The sequence below is a fragment of the Anastrepha ludens genome, chromosome 4, assembly GCF_028408465.1.
Source record: "Anastrepha ludens isolate Willacy chromosome 4, idAnaLude1.1, whole genome shotgun sequence".
NCBI lineage: Eukaryota > Metazoa > Arthropoda > Insecta > Diptera > Tephritidae > Anastrepha > Anastrepha ludens.
In genome coordinates, this window is record NC_071500.1 from 63,960,781 (window position 1) to 63,983,069 (window position 22,289).

General features: G+C 36.3%; 2 protein-coding genes across 5 annotated transcripts in view; one reads left to right on the forward strand and one right to left on the reverse strand.

Annotated features, from left to right (window-relative positions):
- Positions 1-3,856: 3,856 nt before the first annotated feature.
- Positions 3,857-5,059, reverse strand: LOC128861576 (uncharacterized). The gene is made up of 2 exons (XM_054099817.1): positions 4,693-5,059; positions 3,857-4,612 (listed from the first exon to the last, which is right to left on the reverse strand). The coding sequence occupies exons 1-2, from the start codon at positions 4,835-4,837 to the stop codon at positions 3,879-3,881; spliced, it is 879 nt and encodes a 292-aa protein (XP_053955792.1). The 5' UTR covers positions 4,838-5,059; the 3' UTR covers positions 3,857-3,878.
- An 8,281-nt stretch (positions 5,060-13,340) lies between these two features.
- LOC128859599 (GATOR complex protein Iml1) overlaps positions 13,341-22,289 on the forward strand; it is a 32,114-nt gene continuing 23,165 nt past the window's right edge. For all 4 annotated transcript variants that reach the window (XM_054096536.1, XM_054096537.1, XM_054096538.1 and 1 more), the window contains exons 1-9: positions 13,341-13,535; positions 13,599-13,900; positions 14,921-15,640; positions 15,716-15,958; positions 16,055-16,170; positions 16,238-16,409; positions 16,472-16,648; positions 18,513-18,711; positions 18,787-18,918. In XM_054096536.1, coding sequence (XP_053952511.1) covers positions 13,493-13,535; positions 13,599-13,900; positions 14,921-15,640; positions 15,716-15,958; positions 16,055-16,170; positions 16,238-16,409; positions 16,472-16,648; positions 18,513-18,711; positions 18,787-18,918 — 2,104 coding nt within the window. In that variant the 5' untranslated portion in view covers positions 13,341-13,492. The remainder of the gene's footprint in view (positions 13,536-13,598; positions 13,901-14,920; positions 15,641-15,715; positions 15,959-16,054; positions 16,171-16,237; positions 16,410-16,471; positions 16,649-18,512; positions 18,712-18,786; positions 18,919-22,289) is intronic.

Consider the following 22,289-nt stretch of genomic DNA (forward strand, 5'->3'; position numbering starts at 1 on the left):
CGGAATTCAGAGAGAGAACCCCGGTTCGAATCTCGGTGAAAGATCAAAAATTAAGAAAAAGTTTTTTCTAATAGCGGTCGCCCCTCGGCAGGCAATGACTAACCTCCAAGTGTATTTCTGCCATGAAAAAGCTCCTCATAAAAATATCTGCCGTTCGGAGTTGGCTTGAAACTGTAGGTCCCTCCATTTGTGGAACAAAATCAAGACGCACACCACAAATAGGAGGAGGAGCTCGGCCAAACACCCAAAAAGGGTGAATGCGCGACTATTTAAGTGAAATCAAGGTCTGCAAATATGAAATGGCGAATCAGTTACACATCCCAATAATTAAAGGAAAATGTTACTCTACACGAAAAAATGCTAGTAATTATGAATTTGTATGTTTCCCGGACCAAGTTTGGGAGTTTTCCAAAACGTCTGTGCTTTGTGTTCAAACAAAGTAACATGTTCCTAAACGCAAACAAAAATCAAATCGTACATAAAATAGGGGGAACGAAGGAAAGTAAGTTTTAATGAAATTGTTTTTATCGTTATAAGATATATGCATTTAATTTTTAAATAAAATGTTCCAGCAATGTATACATACGGTATTCAAACAGTATTAATGCGTTACTTTTACATTGTATACATATGTTTTGGAAAACGCCCATATCATGTAGAAGACAACTTCAAATAGAATGTTTGTTCTCAGACATCTAAAGTAGAACTTAGCACAATTTTCGTTTTATTCTAATCTCCTAACTAAATCCCCGTTCTCAAAACAGCTATAATGAATGGTCGTTAAAAAAGTTAATTAGAGGGTTAAAATGTTCCATGAAAATTTAAGACAGAATTTTACGGTAGTTCGGCGGAGATGAAAATCTCGTACGGGTTAATATTAGTCCGTGAGAAAGCTTTGTTCAAGCATTAAGTCTTCATTTTTGTGAAGTATGCCAATAGTTATGTCCAGTGACTGAAATTGCTATGATATTTCATAGTTTTCACTTTTGTGAACTCAACTTGAACAGGCAGCGCAATACGCGATATCCCCTGCTTTGCTCAGCTCCTATCCTCCTTTCGCTGCTGCTTGTACTTAGGAGCAGTAGTAAAAACATTGTAAGTACTATCTGTAGTCCGAGTAGTATTAAAAAACCTGTAGTCGGTTGGAGCACAGAGATTATCCATATTTACATACGGGGAATGCTGCTGGAGTGACAGCCCTTGGCCGGATATAAATCCGGGTCGTTTCGGTAACACTGCTGTCGCTCTTTTTGATCTGTTATTACCCCCATAACAGCTCCTTGGACACCGTTTGTTTTTGTTTTATTAGATTCGTTTTTGCTTTGCTACATTGAAAATATAATATAACCGTTTGTGTGGGTATTACTGAATACAATTTAAAATCAGGTTTTTATAGATAATTTATGAATGAAACCGCTGCATTGTCAAATGGATTGGTGCACGACTACCATTCAGAAGTGAGTAGGTTCGAGTCTTTATGCATCAAACACCAAAATGAAAAAAGTTAGCTAATAGCGGTCGCCCCTCGGAAGACAATGGCAAACCTGCGAGTATACTTTTAGCATGAAAAAGCTCCTCATAAAAAATATCTGCCATTCGGAGTCGGCTTACAAATGTAGGCCACTCCATTTGTGGAACAACATCAAGACGCACACCACAGGAGGAGGAGGAGCTTGGCCGAACACCCAAATTATATTTACATACATACATACATATATGCGTGTAAGTATGTATGTATGTGTGACTAGGGGTCGCCGATGTAGAGAATACTGTAATTCTATTATTCTTGCTGTGGGCGTTACCATATGTTTTAGCAAACAGATAATAGCTGTGTTCCAATGCTAAATGATCGGGATCCGGATAAACATTTTGCATGCAAGTTTAACAACAACAATGTGATACTAGGTCTGTTCATGAAGAAAATAGTTTGTAATTGTTACAAATTATCATGTTTTATTGTTCACGTACCCAAAAAACTTGCAAAGTGGGCGATAGTAAAAGAGCAAAATGGCATTTAATTTTGAGGGAAAGTTGCAAGTTTTTACTGGAAAAATTCTTACTTGTAAGAATTTGCAAGTGAGAAAAACAGCTGATCGCAAAGTAAAAATAAACACGAATTCAAATTTGCGAATTGCAATTGCTAATAGAATGTATTCATCTGTCAACGATGATAAAATGGAACCAATTCTTGTGGGCAAAATGAAGCTCGTTATTTTGCATTAGCTGAAGTGAATTTTTTTTCAATTTTTGTGATTTTTTAAATCAGCTGTTCGCAAAACTTGCAAATTGTTACAGGTTTTGCGTTCATGTACTTTTTTTGATATTTTTCTCTTTGAGAGAGAATTTTCGGAAATTAGGATACTGGCAAGTTACTGGATAATTTTTACAAGAACAGACCTACTATTAGATATGTGATTCAAAGATCCGTTTGGTTATTTTGGCAGTACAGCCAAAGGCTAAAGTAATTTGTAGTACTGAAGTGAATTAGAAAAGCTTTTATTTTATGGATAAAATTCATGTTGATTGAGGTTTTATGCAAAAAATTTTAATGCTCAGCTATTAGGCCTAAACCATTACGGCAACTTATAACATTTGAATTAATTAGCTTTTGACAAAGTTGAAATATCTTTTTCTTTAAAATGTGTATTATCTACATTATATCCACATATAATTATTTTAACGATGGAGTCCAAGTCTTGCATTTTCTTCAAAATTAAGTAATCGACTGAATCTGAAAACATATATTTTTCTTATTTTATTGTGTAAATAATTTATAAAGAGCATAACTTCATGCGAATAAGAAAGAGAGAAAATTAATATATTATTATTAAAATGTAGGGTTGTTCAATAGGTGCGCTTCAACTTTTTTCCGATAGGGAGGACGAACGACGCAATATTTTTTATTTTTCGCTTGTCATTTGTAAACTTCATTAGTATACATTTCATCATGGAACGCTAAACACTTGAGCAACGATTGCAAATCGTGCAAATTTTTTATGAAAATAATCGTTCTGTTGCTGCTACTTTAAGAGCATTACGGCCATTTTACGGTCCATTTAACAAGCCGTCCCGTTTTGGGGTTATGTGAAGTCATTGGTCTACAGTAACAAGCCGGCTACGATTTGTGAGCTCAGAGCCAATATTGAACGCGAAATTGCTGGAATTTCGGCCGATTTATGCAAAAGAGTGGTCGAAAATTGGGTTCAACAATTGGACTTCGTAAAATGTGCACGCGGTGGTCATGCAAAAGAAATCGAATTTCATACTTAAATGTATATGTTCAAACTCGATAATAAAAAAAAATTAGTTAAAAAAGTCAAACCGTTTGAGTTTTATTCAAAAAAGTTCAAAAGTTGAAGCGCTCTTACTGAAAAACTCTATAGTAGATATTAAAAATATATATAAAAACGATTTTTGACATCTAGTTTCTCGTTTTCGACTTGTTACCGTAAAATTTTCGGCTTCAAAATTTCGTGAAATATTGCCTTTCTTACCGACCTTTCATTATTAGAGACCTTTCTGTTTTGAGAAAGGGCCATTCAAATAAGAGTTAGGTAATTAAGATTTACTAAAAAAAAAAGTCCTCGTTTAGACTCTACTGTAGAAGTCTGAGGGCGGGAATTTGATTTCAAGTCGTTTTATATATGATATTTTCCTTCTGGGTTAATTCTGTCTTAGACCACGTTGATCTTGAAGGTATTTTTTTTCATAATTATTAGTTTGTTCGTGTTGAGTAACCACTGTTGGGCAATGCTTTCAAACACTTTTTTGTACTAATGCTACACTTTCCGAAAAAAAATTAATATACCGAAATATATATTTCCTGTCGACTAAGTATGAATTTAAAACCAATATATTACAATCCGATAAGATTTTATTTAACAGTAGCGACTAGTTGATACACTATTATCTGGGCGATGTAAATCGTCGATAAGTTCCAACATTCGTCGCTTAAACAAACGCTGTTTGTGGCGAGGAAGTGACAATATATCGTCGATGTTCCCACGAAAAAAGGCCAGTAACTGTTGTTCATCGCGACCATCGCATTCGTTACGTTTCGCAGTTGCATTGAAAGATTCCGGTATCGTTGTATTATTTTCAACTTCGCATTTTGCTGCAACGGTAGGGACAACTATGGGAGTTGAATGCATATTTTGTTCGCCTTTCGCTTCGTCAATCTTGATCGGAGGTGATTGGTTAATTTTCATCACCAACGGTTTAGGTGTGCTAGGTGTTAGTTGTAGTTCATTCAATAGCTCTGGATAGGTAGCATTGGTACTCTGTATTCCCTCATTACTGTTGTGTTTGGTATCTTCATTTGCAGCGTACGTTTGTATTGTGGATACGGTGTCGACATATTCTCCGCTAGGCTCGTCATTTGATGTCCTTGGCTTAGTACCTCGGGAAAGTTTTCTTCTCTTTTTTGTTTGTCCTATAGTTTCTGTTGACGGCAAGAGAAATTTCATTTCATCATACAAGTAGAAACGTTTACGACGTGGTGTGGGCACATCTTCGGTACTATCACCATTGTCAGTACGTGCATTATTGTTATACTGGATACTTCTTAGGAAGCCAGTGCGCACATTTCGCCACTTTTCACGACAAAATACATCTGTAAAAGAGGCAATAAATAACCAAATCACATCAAAGCATCACATCGACTACACCAAGTCACTTGACCTACATACATACCCGGTCTGCCAACGTCATCGGCAACTTCTTGCCAGGCTTTTTCTAGTTTGTCCCGCTTTGCATATTCTGATGAATGCACATTCCACAGGCAATCGCGTTGTTTTACAGCATTAATTATTTTCAGGATAAGCTCAGTGTCCGTCATATCTGCTCTAAACAAGCAACAAATTGAATGTCAATGATGTGATGCAAGGCGAATTCATACAAGGTGATGTTACTAGAGTAGCTGATTTGTTTTTTTTACTTGCGATTTGTTTTTATCAATGGCAAAGTGATCTGCTTTTTGTTGTTGCTTTGTTTGTTTGAAATAGCTATTGTGATTAAATTTTTAACATTCAAACCACGAATTTTTGGGCATGGAAATGTGATTGTTGTTCTATTGGCTTCGCTTTGATATGATACCATTGATGTTAAACCATTGAGTAAATTATTACTTACTCAACTCAACCCTCAAGTGTCGCATTATAATTTTGGGCACATTTTTTATTATGGTGTTGTGATTATTGCTGTAACCTAATCAAGTGATATATAAAGAGTTTTGAAATGCATATTTTTGTACGGTATCTAGGTTCAAACAACATCAAGACGCTCGTCACAAATAGGAGGAGTAGTTCGGTCAAATACTTAACAGGCATAAGATTTTCAATTTTTATTCCCCCTCCTCTCCATTTCAAATATCATTACCCCTTCCGTACTTTAACGTATATTTTTCTAATAGAATCCAAAAGGAACACGAAGAGTCAACTATTGAACTGCGTTTATTTCTTCACAACTCCTATTGATTATATGGATAGATTATAAACTTTCTTATGTGATAAATTAGTAATTTTTGTTTTAGAAGATATTGATCTTTGATTTTAAAATTTCCTTTTTAGAATTTCGTTGTGCGGAGCGAAGCCATTGGGTGATATTCGTTGCCATATTTCACACAGTAACATATAACCAAAACGAAATTCGCATCAAAAGCGAAAATATGAACTCTCAAATTTATGTGGGATAAATAAAATAATGTGCAAGGTGTTTTCGCATTGAGGTAACGAACCTTGCAGTATATTCAAGGATGATAGAGTCCAGGTTTGGCCTTAGCTATGGTGAGAAAAAAAATTTAGGGAGTGCTGCCACGTCATAGAGTACCAAACATGATAGATTACCACAAGGAACATAGATTATCATGTTTGGCCTTCAGCTTAATGATGATAGATTTATCAGGTTTGGCGATTAGCTATGGAGAAAAATAAAATTGTGCGAGCAACTTCGACTGCCACATCACAGGGCGCTGGGCAGCCGATTTCTGTCCGCTCATTTCTCACGTATTCACACAATCGTCGTTGTTCAGACTGCACACACGTCGTTGTGCACATTTCACATGAGAGAAGGTTGTGTTGATGTCTTTCGTATATAACTAACCAATCTCAGTTTTTTTGTGGTTGTTTCACCATGAGTGAAATTCAGCGAGTAACTTCGGTTGTCACGTCAATTTTTTGTAAAAAAGAGGTTGTCTGTAAAGTCGGTTTACTGACGATAGTTTAACGTGACAACGTCATAAGAAAATATTGATGGAATGGTTGCAATTTTCAAAACAAAATTTTAATTTTATTTGTTTGATAGATATTTTGTATGGATATAGAGGAGGAGGTAAATGGAATTGCAACGGAATAGGTCAAGTTACATTTACACAAACGTGAAAAATGACGAAACATTTATCAAATTCATGAATGATATCTTCAATTTCGATTTTGCATCAGACGTTAATAAGTCAACAACACTTAGAGGCATCATCATCGATTTGACTTTCTCAAGACACATTACACTTGAAACACTCCCTTTCATTTCCTATTTCTCCTATCATTGTTTATTCTCAACAGAGAATTGGTTCATTACCATGCACACAGGAAGAAGGCATATGCAAATACAAGTATGTGAATTTATATACAAATGCGAATATACATACATATATATGCTCACTCAAGTAGGACAGATGTCGAACGTTGCCGAACGCGGGGACCGATTGTGCTCTTTGTCGTCCGTTCCGTGCTCTCGCTTGCAGTTCAAGCACATTAGCTTACATTTGCTTGCGTACGGAATAGATTCGTATATTTGATATGTCCATATGATTTGTATGCATCTTTACATTGTAAAACCCTTAAGGTCGCCTATTGATGGAATGTATGTTAATGTAAGTGTAGGCATAGTATAAGATACACCCAATAATGTAAACGTAGAGTAATGCTAAGAAGAGATGTAGTATTAAGTAAAATAAGGCAACCCTAAATGACAAATGGAAGAAAGAATAAAATGGAAGTCACTTCCGCTTGGATCGTAAAAATAGCCAGTCGTTTTATTTCTATCAGAATTTAATCGTGAGCCATCCGGCTTTAAAATATCTGGAAGTACCCTGGATTTATAACTCAGGTGTGGGGTTGTGCAAACGCAACCCAATAAACTACACATTTTAAAGATAACTTTAATATTTTGCGAGATAATGGCAAATATTCGCCAAGAACTAACTAACGTGCTGACTGAGGCTGGTGTGGAATTTCCAACTACAGCAACGACAACCCAATTGCGCCGATTGCTGCGGGATGTGGTAGGAGCCACTCGGAGCACGGAAATTTCAAGAAATGACGATAATTTAAATTCTGCCGCTACTGCTGGTACTGCCGCTGTTGATGCCACTGCTACTGCCGACGTTTTCACCTCTGCTGACGACACTGCCGGTACTGACACTAATGCTGCTATTAGTGCTACTGCCGCTACTAATGCTACTGCCGCTATTGATACTACTGCCGCTATTGATATTATTGCCGCTTCTGATGTTTTTAACTCTGCCGCTACTGATGTACGTGCCGCTGCTGACGTACGTGCCGCTGCTGACGCTACCAATATTAGAAACTGTGGACGGACTAGTATGTTTATTGGTCTAGATGAAGAGATCGCAGCTTTGCAAAAGCGGGTAGAAATTCTCAAGCTGGCCAAACAAATCGAAGAACTCGAAGGCCGTCCGAAAAATCAGAGTATACGGCGTCTGGAATTTGGGGACCTTGAACATGCCATCCCCAAATTCAGTGGAGATGATGTCACTTTAACGGTGAACCAATTCCTAAAAGATTTTGAGGATCTAATGGAATCGACTGGAGCTGACGACCGATTTAAACTGCTTGCACTTCGTCGTTCGCTGACGGGCACGGCGAAAGTTTTCCTGACGACAACAGTAGCGTTGAACTATGGTGCGCTAAGGAAAGCGCTAAAAGACGAATTCGACATATCCGTCACACGGCATGAGATATATAAGATGTTGGCACAACGTCGCTGGAAGTGGAAAGATGAGTCGCTGCACTGTTATGTGCTGACAATGCAAGCCTTAGGAAAACGAGCCAATGTCAGCGATCTTGAGGTTATTGATTTTATTATTGATGGAATCGGGAATGTCCCAAACTCGCATATCCTTATGACGGCCCGAACCTTAGACGAATTCAAGACGCTGGTGATCCGTTTCCAAAACAAATATTTTGCAGTTGGCACGGCACAGACAGCAGCTCCCAAAACAACAAAACCAGCAGCCGAACAAAAAATAAAGTGCTACAATTGTTCGAAGGATGGCCACATCAAACCCAACTGCCCTTACCCTATGCGACCAAATGACGCCTGTTTCCGATGTTGGAAGATGGGGCACGATCACCGATCCTGCCCGAACCCACCAAAAGTTTTGAAGCCCCGAGAAGTTGCTGCCGTACAAGTGGATACAGACCATGACGTGGTTGGCGCATTTAATTATGTAAGTATAGTATTAAAAACCGATGTTGAACCTTTAGTTATAGATTTAATGGCTTTATTTGATACCGGTAGTCCGACTAGCCTTATCCAGGAGTCACTGGTTCTTAAAGGGGTCCAAAAGGAATGTGTAAAGAGACCAGTTCAAAAATACAAAGGCATTGGTGGGAAATATATTGAAATACTTTATGTTTTAAAAACTTTTGTTAAATACTGTGGAAAAATTGAAGAAATTGAATTAAATGTAATTTCCAATAGAAATATGACTATGCCAATTATTTTGGGCCGTGACTTCCTGGGGTTGTTTAACATTAAATTATCAAAGGCACTGAAGAAATATAGTAAGCATAAGTTGTTTCAAATACGGTCCCTTATGGAGCCAAAAAGCTTAAATTTTGTAACCGACTCGAATGCATTTATCGCAGTTGCGGAACAGCATGAGTTAGGAAGAAACCATGCTAGTAAAATCATTCTAAATGATTCCTTGTCTTTGGGTGAGTTCACTGCCGTTGACGTACCTGACATTTTCCATATTGATTTTTCATCTGACGAATGTAATGTTGACGTGTGTCCTAACATGACTAAAATCTGTCGTGATAAATTAAAGCAGCTTATTAATGATAATTATTTAAAGTCAAAAATAAAGCCCGAACCATACAAATATGAGATGAAGATTCATTTGACAACTGACGTTACTTTTCATTCCGCCCCCCGCCGATTGTCATATTTGGAGCGCAGCCAAGTGCAATCCATCATTGAGGAACTTCGTGAAGAGGGGATCATAAGACCGAGTGACTCGCCGTATGCCTCAGCCGTAGTATTAGTGAAAAAGAAGAGCGGTAAAATCCGTATGTGCATAGACTATAGGGCCCTTAACAAACTTACCATCAGGGATAATTACCCGTTACCTCTGATTGATGACTGTATCGAATATTTACAAAATAAAAGGCATTTTTCAGTATTAGACTTGAAAAGCGGTTTCCATCAGGTGCATATGGCCCCTGAATCCATACCATTAACTTCTTTTGTGACTCCAAATGGACAGTTTGAATTTCTGAAAATGCCATTCGGACTGAAGAATGCACCTGCGGTATTCCAACGATTTATCAATCATGTCTTTCGAGATATGGTTGATAATAGGAAAATTATTATTTATATGGACGATATTATTATCGCTACCGAAACATTTGACGAACATGTAGACCTGCTGAAGACCGTATTAACCAGACTTACCTTGCGCGCACTAAAACTCAATCTGGAAAAGTGTAAATTTGGATATGACGAAATCGAATATCTGGGGTACTCAGTAACCAGGACAGGAATACTGCCGAACAACTCCCATATTAAGAGTATACAAAATTTCCCTATACCTACTAACTCAAAACAACTGCAGTCATGCATAGGTCTGTTTTCTTATTTCCGCCGATTTGTACCTTCCTTTTCCCAGATAGCCAAACCTTTGCAGAACTTGCTTAAGAGAGACGCGCGATTCGAGTTTGATCAGGAGTGTATTGACGCATTTAACGAGTTAAAATTTAGGCTGACGCGGAGCCCAGTTTTGGCCATATATAGTCCCAAAAGGGAAACCGAATTGCATTGTGATGCAAGCAGCATAGGTTTTGGAGCAGTGCTATTGCAGCGGCAGGACGATAAAAGGTTTCACCCAATATCATATTTCTCCAAAACAGCAACAAGTGCAGAATCAAAATACCACAGTTTTGAGCTGGAGACGCTAGCAATCATATATGCATTGAGACGGTTTAGGACTTACTTAGAGGGTATTCCCTTCACAATAGTAACTGATTGCAACTCACTAACCTTAACTCTTGATAGGAGGCAGCTTAATCCCAGAATAGCTAGGTGGGCCCTTGAATTAGAGAACTTTAATTATAAAATAAGACATAAGCGAGGTGCTGCGATGGGCCACGTCGATGCATTAAGCAGGAGACAGATAGGTTTAATCATAGATGTGGATGATATCCAATTCCAAATACAAGTCGCACAAGAGCGAGATAACCATGTTAAGACTATACGAGACCGTTTGGAACGCGAAAATGTCACTGACTATGATCTAATGGACGGGGTTGTTTACAAAAGAAATCAAGACGGGAAGATGGCCCTATACGTACCTCATGAGATGGAGTCTAATGTCATACGCGTGATACATGAAAAAATGGGTCATTTAGCAACTGAAAAGACACATGAGAAGCTAAAATTGTACTACTGGTTTCCCAATATGAGATTAAAAGTGGGAAGGTTTGTAAGAAATTGTCTGAAGTGCATAATGTATGCCACACCCCCACAGAATAAGGAAAGAACTTTGTATCCCATCTCCAAAACTGCTTTGCCATTTGATACGATCCACTTGGATCATTTTGGACCATTACCATCGATTAGATCTAAACGTAAACACATTTTAGTTGTTGTTGATGGTTTCACAAAATTCGTAAAACTTTATCCGTGTAATACAACAAGCGCTAAGGAAGTTATTAATGCTCTTGACAAGTACTTTAGTTATTATAGTAGACCAAGGAGAATTGTGACTGACCGAGGAACCTGTTTCACCTCTTTAGAATTTAGTTCATTTTTAACGAAACGAAATGTAAGTCATATAAAAGTCGCGGTAGCTTCTCCACAGGCAAATGGTCAGGTAGAAAGAGTAAATAGAGTTCTAAAGACGATGCTGGGTAAACTGACGGATGAAATTAAGCATGACGACTGGGTTAGTAAATTACTTGAGGTGGAATATGCCATGAATAACTCAATTCACAGTACCTGTAGGGATACTCCCAGTCGACTCTTGTTTGGCGTGGAACAAAGGGGAGTAATAGTGGATGAGTTTACCGAATACTTTCAGGATATGTTGTGTCCTGATTACGAACGAGATCTTACCCAGATACGAGACAGAGCATCTAAGGCTATTACAGCTAGGCAGGAGTATGACGTTAAGCGGGCTTCAAAGGGTAGCCCTAGTACCCAGTACATCCCAGGTGATTATGTGGTCATAAGGAATGTAGACACCACGGCTGGTAGTAACAAGAAATTTATACCCCGATATCGAGGTCCTTATGTCATTCACAAAAGTTTAGGAAACGACAGGTATGTTGTCCGCGACATTGGCGGTTGTCAGCTCACCCAGCTTCCGTATGATGGGGTTATCGAGGCTCACCGCATAAAAAGGTGGGTTCAGCAACCCGATGAATGCATAGAGTTGGAAAGTGATCCCCTAGGAGATTATTCTGAGTTTGATGAACCGCGAATGATCGAGGGCGATCACTTATCAGGTTTGGCCGAGTTGTAAAACCCTTAAGGTCGCCTATTGATGGAATGTATGTTAATGTAAGTGTAGGCATAGTATAAGATACACCCAATAATGTAAACGTAGAGTAATGCTAAGAAGAGATGTAGTATTAAGTAAAATAAGGCAACCCTAAATGACAAATGGAAGAAAGAATAAAATGGAAGTCACTTCCGCTTGGATCGTAAAAATAGCCAGTCGTTTTATTTCTATCAGAATTTAATCGTGAGCCATCCGGCTTTAAAATATCTGGAAGTACCCTCAATTTACAACATATAGATTTATTCTTTTTGAAAATTGCGCGAAATTGTATATGTATATGCATGTTTATATACATATATTAGTATACAACATATCTTATAAGGTATGTGGTAAATATTACCATACATTTTTTCCTTCATATATAATAAAAAAATTAATAATAATAACATTAAAACAACAGGTATTATTAACAAACTTGGTTTTATTTTAAATTCTTCAAGTAAATCAAATTAATAACAATCAATAAGAAGGCATATGCAAATACAAATACGTGAATTTATATATGTACATATGGGCATATACATATATATATACGCTCACTTAAGTAGGGGAGAGCAAGATGTCGAACGTTGCCGTTCGTTAGCTTTGTTTGCTTTGTCGTTCGATCCGCGCTTTCGCTTGCAGTTCATTCAAGATAACGACAATGAGCAAGGTAACGGCAAATGAGCAAGGTAACGGCAATGAGCAAGGTAACGACAAATGAGCAAGGTAACGACAAATGAGCAAGGTAACGATAAATAAGCAAGGTAACGACAAATGAGCAAGGTAACACTAATGAGCAAGGTAACGACACATTTTTTCGTGCGTGCAGCCTGTTAAATCGAATTATAAGACGTTATCACGTCAAAAAAAAATGGCTGTGATGACCTCGGTTACTTCGCCCAATCAGCTGAATCTTTTGATATTGGCCAAACCCTCTACATTTTTTTCACCATGGGTCCAATTTAAAGCTACAATTCAATCATTTATTTTATTTAAAAAGGACATTTTATCTTCTCCTATATAAAAGCGTGAGCTTAAAAATGCTGCTAATAGAAATTTTTTGCCATCTGAATTTAAGGTGTCTATCGGAAAAATAAGATAAACGTATATAAATTTAGAAAAAGTAACGGGTTTCAAAATGGTGTAAAGTGCCCTTATTTTGAGCTCGTCACTCAACGCAACAATGTTTTATGCTGTATGGGATTAAACAAGGCGGATTTATTAATAATAAATACACCTTGGGATTAAACGCCCTGTGCGGGTTCGTACAGAAACATACCTCGAAATCGAGGCGATTTTACACAAGGTGCCTTCGGAGTAGTAGCTGATTAGTTTTTGGTGGTTTGAATGCCAAAGTGCCCTGTTCTTTTCTTGTTGTTCTGCTTGTTTGTTTACATTTTGATTGAAATGGTTATGTTGAAATCCTCAAATTACGAAACTAAAAATTCATGTATTATGGAAAATGTTGTTGTTGCCCTGTCGAAGCCACCTTGTATGAATACGCCTTGCCTCGAAATTGTTATCAGTATCAGCTTGGTAGCAGCTGTTTATGACAGCTACCATTTGAGCTAAATTTTTCTTGGGATATGTTTACATAAAACTCATTCTTTAGCGATAGAGTTATCTATGGCGATAGACAAAGTGGTTTAATTCGAAATGTTTGTGGCATTAAGCTGTTGATAATAGTTTTATACACTTTTCTTCACCATGAAGCACTACAAATTGAATACACATCAAAAGTCCTACAGTGGTAAGCATTTTTGATCCATTTCTCAACAATGGTTAGCATAGGCAATTCATTTTTTTATTCCAGATGCTGATTTACTGATTAATCAAAAAGAGCATCTTGATACAAAATTGGGCGACGTTGTTGAGGTCTATGATCGCGAAGATGAAAATACTCGACTGCTTCTGCAAATTACGAAATTCAATGATCTTCGTCGTGATGAAATTAGTATTGAGGCAGGCATAGCTACGCAGTTCAATTTAAAAAAGTTTGCTTATGTTTTTATGCGTCGCATAAATGCAAATGATGTAGCGCTTGATTCGATTGAGATAACATTTAAAGATCAATACATGGGTAGATCAGAAATGTGGCGCCTCAAAACGTATTTAGTAAGTGTTAATTACACATTTATTATTAGTAAAATTGGCTATATGTCTACTAATTTGATAAAACTAACATGAGGGGTTAAGAACGTAAATATGTATGTACATGTGCGTGATATTTAAAGTCGACTTACATTTAATCTTTTCCCAGACCCAGATAAGATATCTCCCAAAAACCGGAGTTTGTGGCGAAAGTCTGACTTATTCTGGCAATGTATAACACAAGCATCAAATGTGTTTTATATACATCTATATACGAGTATGTATGTGTATATAAAGAATTAGTTCGATTATATGTATGGTAGTGAACACATTTACCTTTCGCGATTTGTTTTTCTTTCGGCATTTTAAAAGTGGATATAATAAGGAAAAATAATTTGGTATGAAAGAAATAATATTTTCCTAATATTTGTTCAGTAAATCGTGAAACTTTTGGTTAGGGTATCAATAAAGTGTGCCCGAATCGAATGACGTCCCTTTGTTTCTGGCAAAAGAGAAAAAATTAAAACTTAATCATCAATGCTCTACGAGAACTAATTCACTCAAAAATTTAAAAGCTTTCTAAAATTTGTGGAAAAATAAAAGCCGAAGCAACCGGGATTTATATGCTTATTTATAATCGGTCAAAAACTGTCACTCAGTCATTCCTTAAAAGTAATTGGGAATACTTTCTGCTGTTACGGAAAACATTCCTCGCTTTCGTGTGTAGCCATCCTACGGACCATTGATTGCACTGAGTTACCCGAACTGATTGGATGTAATGTTCCTGATAGAACCTTATGTTTTCAACCGCAGTTTTATCTTGACACAGTTAAAGCGTCTCAAAAAAGTTGATTTTGAATTTTCCTTATCAAAATTCGCATTGAAGTCAGTGTTTGAATCGTTTTATTCTTAGGCTAGGTATCAACTATTATAATTTATAGTCTAGCATTTATCATTTAGGCTAAGTTACTGCTAAGTAGTTGTGTAAGATTTTTATTGAAATGAAATGCGATGATAATCTAAATATTGTTATAATTATTACAGACAAATACCTGCGTTTACATCAATAAAAAAATCGAAAATGTTGAAATGCAAATACGTTGCCAGGTTTATGAAATGTGGGCTCAGGGTGAACGTGTATCCTGTGGTGTTATAACGGAAGACACGAAAATTGTATTTCGTAGTAGCACTTCAATGGTATATTTGTTTTTGCAAATGTCATCCGAAATGTGGGATTTCGATATACACGGTGACTTGTATTTTGAAAAAGCTGTTAACGGATTTCTTACCGAACTCTTTCACAAATGGAAGAAGTTAGGTTGCAACCACGAAGTAACTATAGTACTGTTCTCCCGCACATTTTATGCAGCAAAATCACTTGACGAGTTTCCTGAACACATGCGCGATTGTCTTCAGTTGGATTACAAGGGTCGTTTTTACGAAGATTTTTATCGTGTTGCTATACAAAATGAGCGCAATGAAGACTGGTGTACCGTGCTGACACAGCTTCGCAAACTTTTTACTTCGTACGAATCAACCGTATTGCGTTATCATGAGCGAGATGGTGTACGTATTCCTAACGCTACAAATTCCACAGCAGCACAAGGCAACTTCCTGGAGGTGTTGAATATTTCATTAAATACTTTCGAAAAGCATTATTTGGATCGTACATTCGATCGAACTGGTCAGCTGTCTGTAGTGATCACCCCTGGCGTTGGAGTATTTGAAGTGGATCGAGAATTGACAAATATTACTAAGCAGCGGGTAATCGAAAAGTTGCACATTATTAATATTTTGGTATTAAATAACTCTATGCTTGTTTTTTTTTGTTTTTGGTAGATAATTGATAATGGTGTTGGCAGTGACTTAGTGTGTGTGGGCGAGCAACCTTTACATGCTGTTCCGCTTCTTAAATTTCACAATAAAGATACTTCGTTAACATCAGCTGATGACTATTCACTTCCTCATTGGATTAATCTGAGTTTTTACTCCACTAATAAAAAAGTGGCATACTCAAATTTCATACCGCGCATAAAGTTACCACCAATCGTTGCAAATATTTCTTTAAATGCACAGGACAGAGTAAGTTTTATTATTTTATTAATTTGGATGTAAGAGTAGATATAGTCAAATATATAGTCAATTTGTTTGTTTACTGAATAAATTATTTTATTTAAGGAAAATGAAAAGTACTTTTTGAGTTGCAATCAATCAGAGTATATACATAATTCCTTGTTTGACTACGATGCTTATGATGAGCAAATATTTCAACCTCCGCCAGCGCAAGGTACTTGGTACGTAAATGTAAAGCTTCGGTAAATTTACTATATTGCATATGTATACTAAAAAATGTATGCTTAGTTCTTTGCAACGGGTGATACGGGCCAAGAAGACCTCTGTGCCCAGCTTGGAAACGTCTGTGTACCGAAACTGTGACTGGGAAAATTTAACACCAACAAAGATTCCGAATTTGCGGCGCAAAATGTCTGACCCTGATATTTACCATGGCACATCGGGAATGTTGGCTACATTGGTATAATATGTATATATATATTAATATTATAATGTATACTAAAATAGGTTTCTTTTCCGTAGACTGATTCGTTAAACTTATCGGAATCATTAGCATCCGATAAGAACGCACGACGTTCGATCGTTTCTATTGCTCCTATCGTTCGACCTGGACGGGCGCTAATTAATCCGTTTGATCCGTCGCATGTTACAATAAAACTAACTTCAAATCGACGCCGTTGGACACACATATTTCCAAAAGTAAGCAATCTTTAATATTTATAAATTTTTCAAAACAATTTTAGAAAGTTCACCTCAATGCAAGGCTTCCGTTGAACTTTGTTCGTTACAGGGGAAAGTTTATTAAAGTTCAAGCATACGCACTAATATATTATACTACAGGGTTGCCCATATTCGACGGACCTTTGTGTTTTTTGGGCCCATTCCAATCGACGAGGCTTATCCGCAGGCAAAAATCTTTGCGTCAATTGAATCTTATACGGGAATAAATGCCAATAAATGCGGATAATTCGTTGTAAAGTGGTCCGAGCAATGCCCAACTGCTGAGAATGGCGATTTTGGGATGTCCAAGAGCAATATTCTCATCCGATCGCCTTGGTCGGTTTTGATTTGGCCACTTTGGATTAGAAAGAGCATCACCAGTCGAAAACCTTTCGTACACTTTTCACATTACTTAATTTTTTATACGCACGTTGAGTTTTCACAATTGACTTCTTTTGTTGAATGTTAATTTCAACAATTTGGGAGCGCTCGCGTGGCGTGTACTGTTCCATAGTAAAAATCTGCTTGGACTGACGCTTCCAACGCGGTATATCATTAAGCGATCTGACGTCTCTGTCAAAAGATACAGGGCAACCCTGTATATACAGCTAAATATATCACATGCGGCCGCCGTAGGCGCCGTGGGTTAGTGCGTAACTATCATTCGGAAATCAACGGAGTTTGAACCTACGGTAAAACACCAAAATGAAGAAAAAGTGTTTTCTAATAGCGGTCGCCCCTCGGCAGGTAATGGCAAACCTCCGAGTGTATTTCTGCCATGAAAAAGCTCCTCATAAAAAATATATGTCGTTTGGAGTCGGCTTGAAACTGTAGGTCCCTCTATTTGTGGAATAACATCAAGACGCACGCCACAAATAGGAGGAGGAGCTCGGCCAAACACCCAAAAAGGGAGTACGCGCCAAGTATATATGTATCTATATAAATATAGCTCATTGTCTAACAAAAACCATATAAATCCAAATTTCAAACTTTACAAAAAAATTATAAAAACTCGAAAAGTTTTAATCAAAATTTTAACATTTCATTCAAAACATTTGGAAAAACACCATTTTTCCCGTATAAAAAAAATTTATCAGAAAAAAAAATAAAAACTCGACAGAATTTTTCAGCAACTTCAAACTTGCACTTTATTACACTAAAACTTAATGAACTATAAAATTGCGCCGTCGCTCAAGCAGTTGCTAATTTTTTATTTGACGTGATATCTTTAGGCTCATATAGAGAGGAAATTATATTCATTCCCATGGCAGCCGGTTCTACGTTACTGGAATGACTCGGGGTTTTCCCTACCAAGGGCTGCGCCCCAGTAATCTAGCCTTGATAGTGTACCGTACCCCATACCCTTCGAAATTATATTGATTCTATATTGCGGGACCGACCCGGATTTAAATCCGGATAAGAACTGCCACAACAAAAACAGCAAATTAAATTTAAATTCTATTTGATATATTAGAAGATAGCCAAAGCAGATTTATTGAAATAGCTGATGAGTTATATATTCCACACACCCAAAACGGGTATAAGCTCCAACTATAAATGTATATGTCCTATTCTTAAACTAAAATAGAAAAATAAACGGATGATTTTTTAATTTTGTTCAAAAGTTTGGTCTATAATATTAATGATGGTCTGTGTGTTCCTCCATATCCATACACTACCACGTATCCATACACTTTCAATAAACGATTGACAAACATACCGATCCATTATAATTTGTAAACTTGGGTAGGCAATCCGCTGTAACTAAAATTAACTGGTTTAATTTTTTAATATTTTAAGAACAGTTTTTTGTATTTAATGTGTATGTTGTTTAAATTCTAAGGGCCCGACCGGAGTTTTGATACAGCAGCACCATTACCAAGCCGTTCCTGCCAAACCACACAATATAAACTATAGCAATTTTATTAGTACCGACAATGAGTACGCTTCGGGATTTAGCACATTTGATTATGATCACACATCGACATGTTCTTCACTGAATAAGTCAATTTTATCAAGTAATGATATTGACAAAATTGACGGTAAGTACACATCTAACAACTATAAAAATGTAGCGAAATTTAATGCTAATGAATAAATCGGTTTTTCTTTTTTAGTTTTCAAAAAGCGTAATAATTCCCTTTTGAATAATAGTCCCCTTAATAGTACAACCGGAGCAGCAGTACCCACAAAAAGCTTCCTGTGGGGTGCTACGGGTGAACAAGAATGGACGCCTGCCATAACCACAGGTATGCTTTTAGAGCGCTAGTCTTACGAACACTCATTATTGTATCAAATAAAATTTATTTTAAGGGTCCATATAAGCATTTATGTTTAATGAAGATGCCCCAAATTGTATAAATCCAATAGTACATAGCTTTAAGATATTTTTAACACATTCAACTTGAGTCACACGTCCTGTGCAAAAAATATAATATTTAAATTTTGTTATTTCCTATACTGATTTTTGTCTGTTGATTAAAAGAAAATGTGTTTGACTAAAAGAAAATGTGTTGACTACTTTCGTAGCTATTTTGCTTTAACACTGAAAATTTTCTCAATGTTTTTATTTGAAATTAGGAGATGTAAACAGTTTAATCATAAAAAAACGTGCTATTTCTCATTCTCAAAAATCATGCACGTTCATATACCTTCATTAAATCATAAAACAGTAATAATCATTAAGGCATGTTTACATATTATTATGCTTACGTATTATGTTTAGCTTGCAGACCACTAGATAGATAGATACAAACAAAGACCTTAACAAGAGTTTTATAAGTAACTTCCTAAAAGTACACTTAGAGTAAGAGAAATCAATGAATAAGGAAGAAGAATAAGCGTGCTTCTAAAAGGCGTATTCATTACATAAACAGTTTTAGTAATGCCCATAAAAATCAATTCATTACAACGGAAAATGTGTGGGGGAACATTGAAATTAATTTTATTGAGCAGATACGGACAATCTATTGAGTCCGCACAAATATCAAATACAAAACACGCCTGGACTAGCTCTAAGGACATTAGATTTATTAATCAACGAGAACGAAAGGACAGATTGGGATGAACGCATTTCATCGAGCACAAAGTAAACCGCACAAAAGCTCTGTAGTTATATAGACTCTAATCTATTAATATTGACTGCATGAAACGGTCTCCAAACGACAAAAAAAAGCTTATTAGAAAAAAAAAATGAAAACAATCTCTATGGAATTTATAGAGAAAGTTAATAAAAGTTGAATAAACGTACAGAATTTAAAATTATTGTAAGAGTTTTAAGGGGACAGACACCTGTAAACGGCCATCTTTTCCCTGATTTTCATTAAAATTATTTAAAATGAAGAAGGCAATATATATTTTTCAAAATTGGCATACAGTTTATTTATACATTAGGTTAGGTTAGGTTGAAGCGGTTGTCCTGTGGGACACACTCAGGCTCATAGCCCATGGTGATGCCGCGTGGGGAGCTTGTCCCTATCTCTCCTAAAACCAGTGTGTGTTTTTCAAAAATTTTAAAATATCTCTGATTTCTATAGAACTGAGGTCTTCTAACTCATTAAAAAATTTCTACCCAGAATAGTATAAACCTGCGTCTGGATAGAGCAGGGTAGTGGCACAGTAGGTGCGAGATTGTCTCTTCCTCGTCCTCATCTAGACAACTTCTACAGAAGTCATGTGTTTGCACACCCATCCTTTGGGCGTGTCTACCTATTAGGCAGTGCCCCGTTATGACTGAGATCAATGTGCTAAGACTGTGTTTATTTTGGCTTAGCAGAGATTCTGTGCGTTTAGCATTTAGAGTCGGCCACAGTTGCCGGGCGATTTTGCAGGTGGCTTCATTACGCCATCTTTCGTTTGCTTTCTTTACAATTTCTTCAAGGATGAGTAGCTTATATGTTTGTAAGGGTATCCCTATGTCATTAACTATGTGCTCGTCAGACAATTTAGTGCCGAGTCTTGCTAGTTCATCGGCTCTACAGTTACCCTCAATGTCGCTATGGCTACGAACCCATGTTACCTTTAGGTGAAATGACTCAGCCATCTCGTTAAGAGATGTGCGGCATTTCATGGCTACCTTGGAGGTTGTCGACTGTTTTGTGAGGGATTTTATCGCCGCTTGGCTATCAGTGAAAATGTAGATATCATTTCCGGATATCGCATCATACTGTATCAGTGTCGCGGCTTTTATTATTGCCATCAGTTCAGCCTGAAAGACACTACAGTAGTCATTTATACATTAAAATAATATAAAATTTTTTATTTTTATTTTAATATAATCAATTAAGGGGTTATATACCTTGTGGTCCGGTGAAATTAGCGAAAGTTGGGTTTTTTTTAAAGATATGTAGCAATAATTTTATTGTATAAAAGTTTTTATTATTGGATATTACAATGTTTAAAGAAAAAAAAAAGGCTTTGTTTGTGTAAAAATATTTAAAAATGGCGGAGTTATGGCGTTTTCCCCCAAGACCCTTTTTTTGGAAGAGGCTTGCGGTGGACGCGATTCAAGTCCACCAAGTCAACTGAAATCAAAAAATCGAAAAGATTTCATTAGTATAGGGTTATATCTTCTTAGTGAACGATCAATATATTAAATATTTTGATTTTTGTGAAAATAGGAACATGTTTTTAAAAAACTCCACTTCTACAGTCCTAAAATTGGCATTAAAAAATTCATATCTGCAAAATAAAAATTTATACATAAAAAGTTGATCGTTCACTAAGAGGCGACATCAATTACGAACAATTTAAAAAAAAAATTATAAAAATCGGTTGAATACTTTTTTTGCAATCGCGTCCACCGCAAAAGCATTTTTGGAAAAACACGTTTTTGAGATAATCGCGTTTAAAGTTTCAAGCGCCGCATGAGGCCGTACGCTCAGGACGTGACGACGCACAATTTAAAACGCTGTAACTTTCGATCTATTGCTCAGATCTCTATGAAATTTTTGGAAAATGTTCTCAAGGGATTGTACTTTACGATAAAGAAATAAAATTTATTTTGATTTTTTTGAAAAACACAAGGTATATAACCCCTTAAAATTGCGGATGTAGTCACCTGAATACAAAAAACCAAAAATTTTTTTGTTTATTAATGTCATAATTTCTATATGAATTAAATTTCGCGGAATAAAATGCTTAAAAAAAAAAATGAATTTTGGGGCGAATTTTCCCACTATTTTGGCTTCGAAAAAATTTTTTCGAAAATTTTCGAATTGTAAATTCACATAGAAAGTAATATTATAAACAAAAACATGTGTGCAACATTTCAGGGAGATCGGTCAATAACTTTTCGAGTTATCGTGTACGCCAATTCGAAAAATATAGTTTTGAGAAAAAAAAAGAATAGAGTCGACACTATCTATATTATAAGAAATACTTAAATTTACGTTCTAAAATTTTTTTGACATATGTATTCTTAAAGGATTATATTAACATTTTATGGAAAAAAATTTTTTTTTTTCGAAATTTTAGAGGTATCTGTCCCCTTAAATAAAAAAAATAATATTTTTAAGGTTGCCATAAAAAAATTTTAGTTATAGTTGCCAGGTAAAAATTTATATACGTATAAAGTATTTGTATATTCAATAGATAATGTTTTTTTGATTGAAGATATGTT

What these genes read in the sequence shown, in the direction of transcription:
- LOC128861576 (XM_054099817.1), bottom strand. Translation starts at nt 4,837, where the DNA reads ATGACGGACACTGAGCTTATCCTGAAAATAATTAATGCTGTAAAACAA. An exon ending in CGATGACGTTGGCAGACCGG is followed by an intron (nt 4,613 to 4,692) that starts GTATGTATGTAG and finishes CCTCTTTTACAG; the next exon opens with ATGTATTTTGTCGTGAAAAG.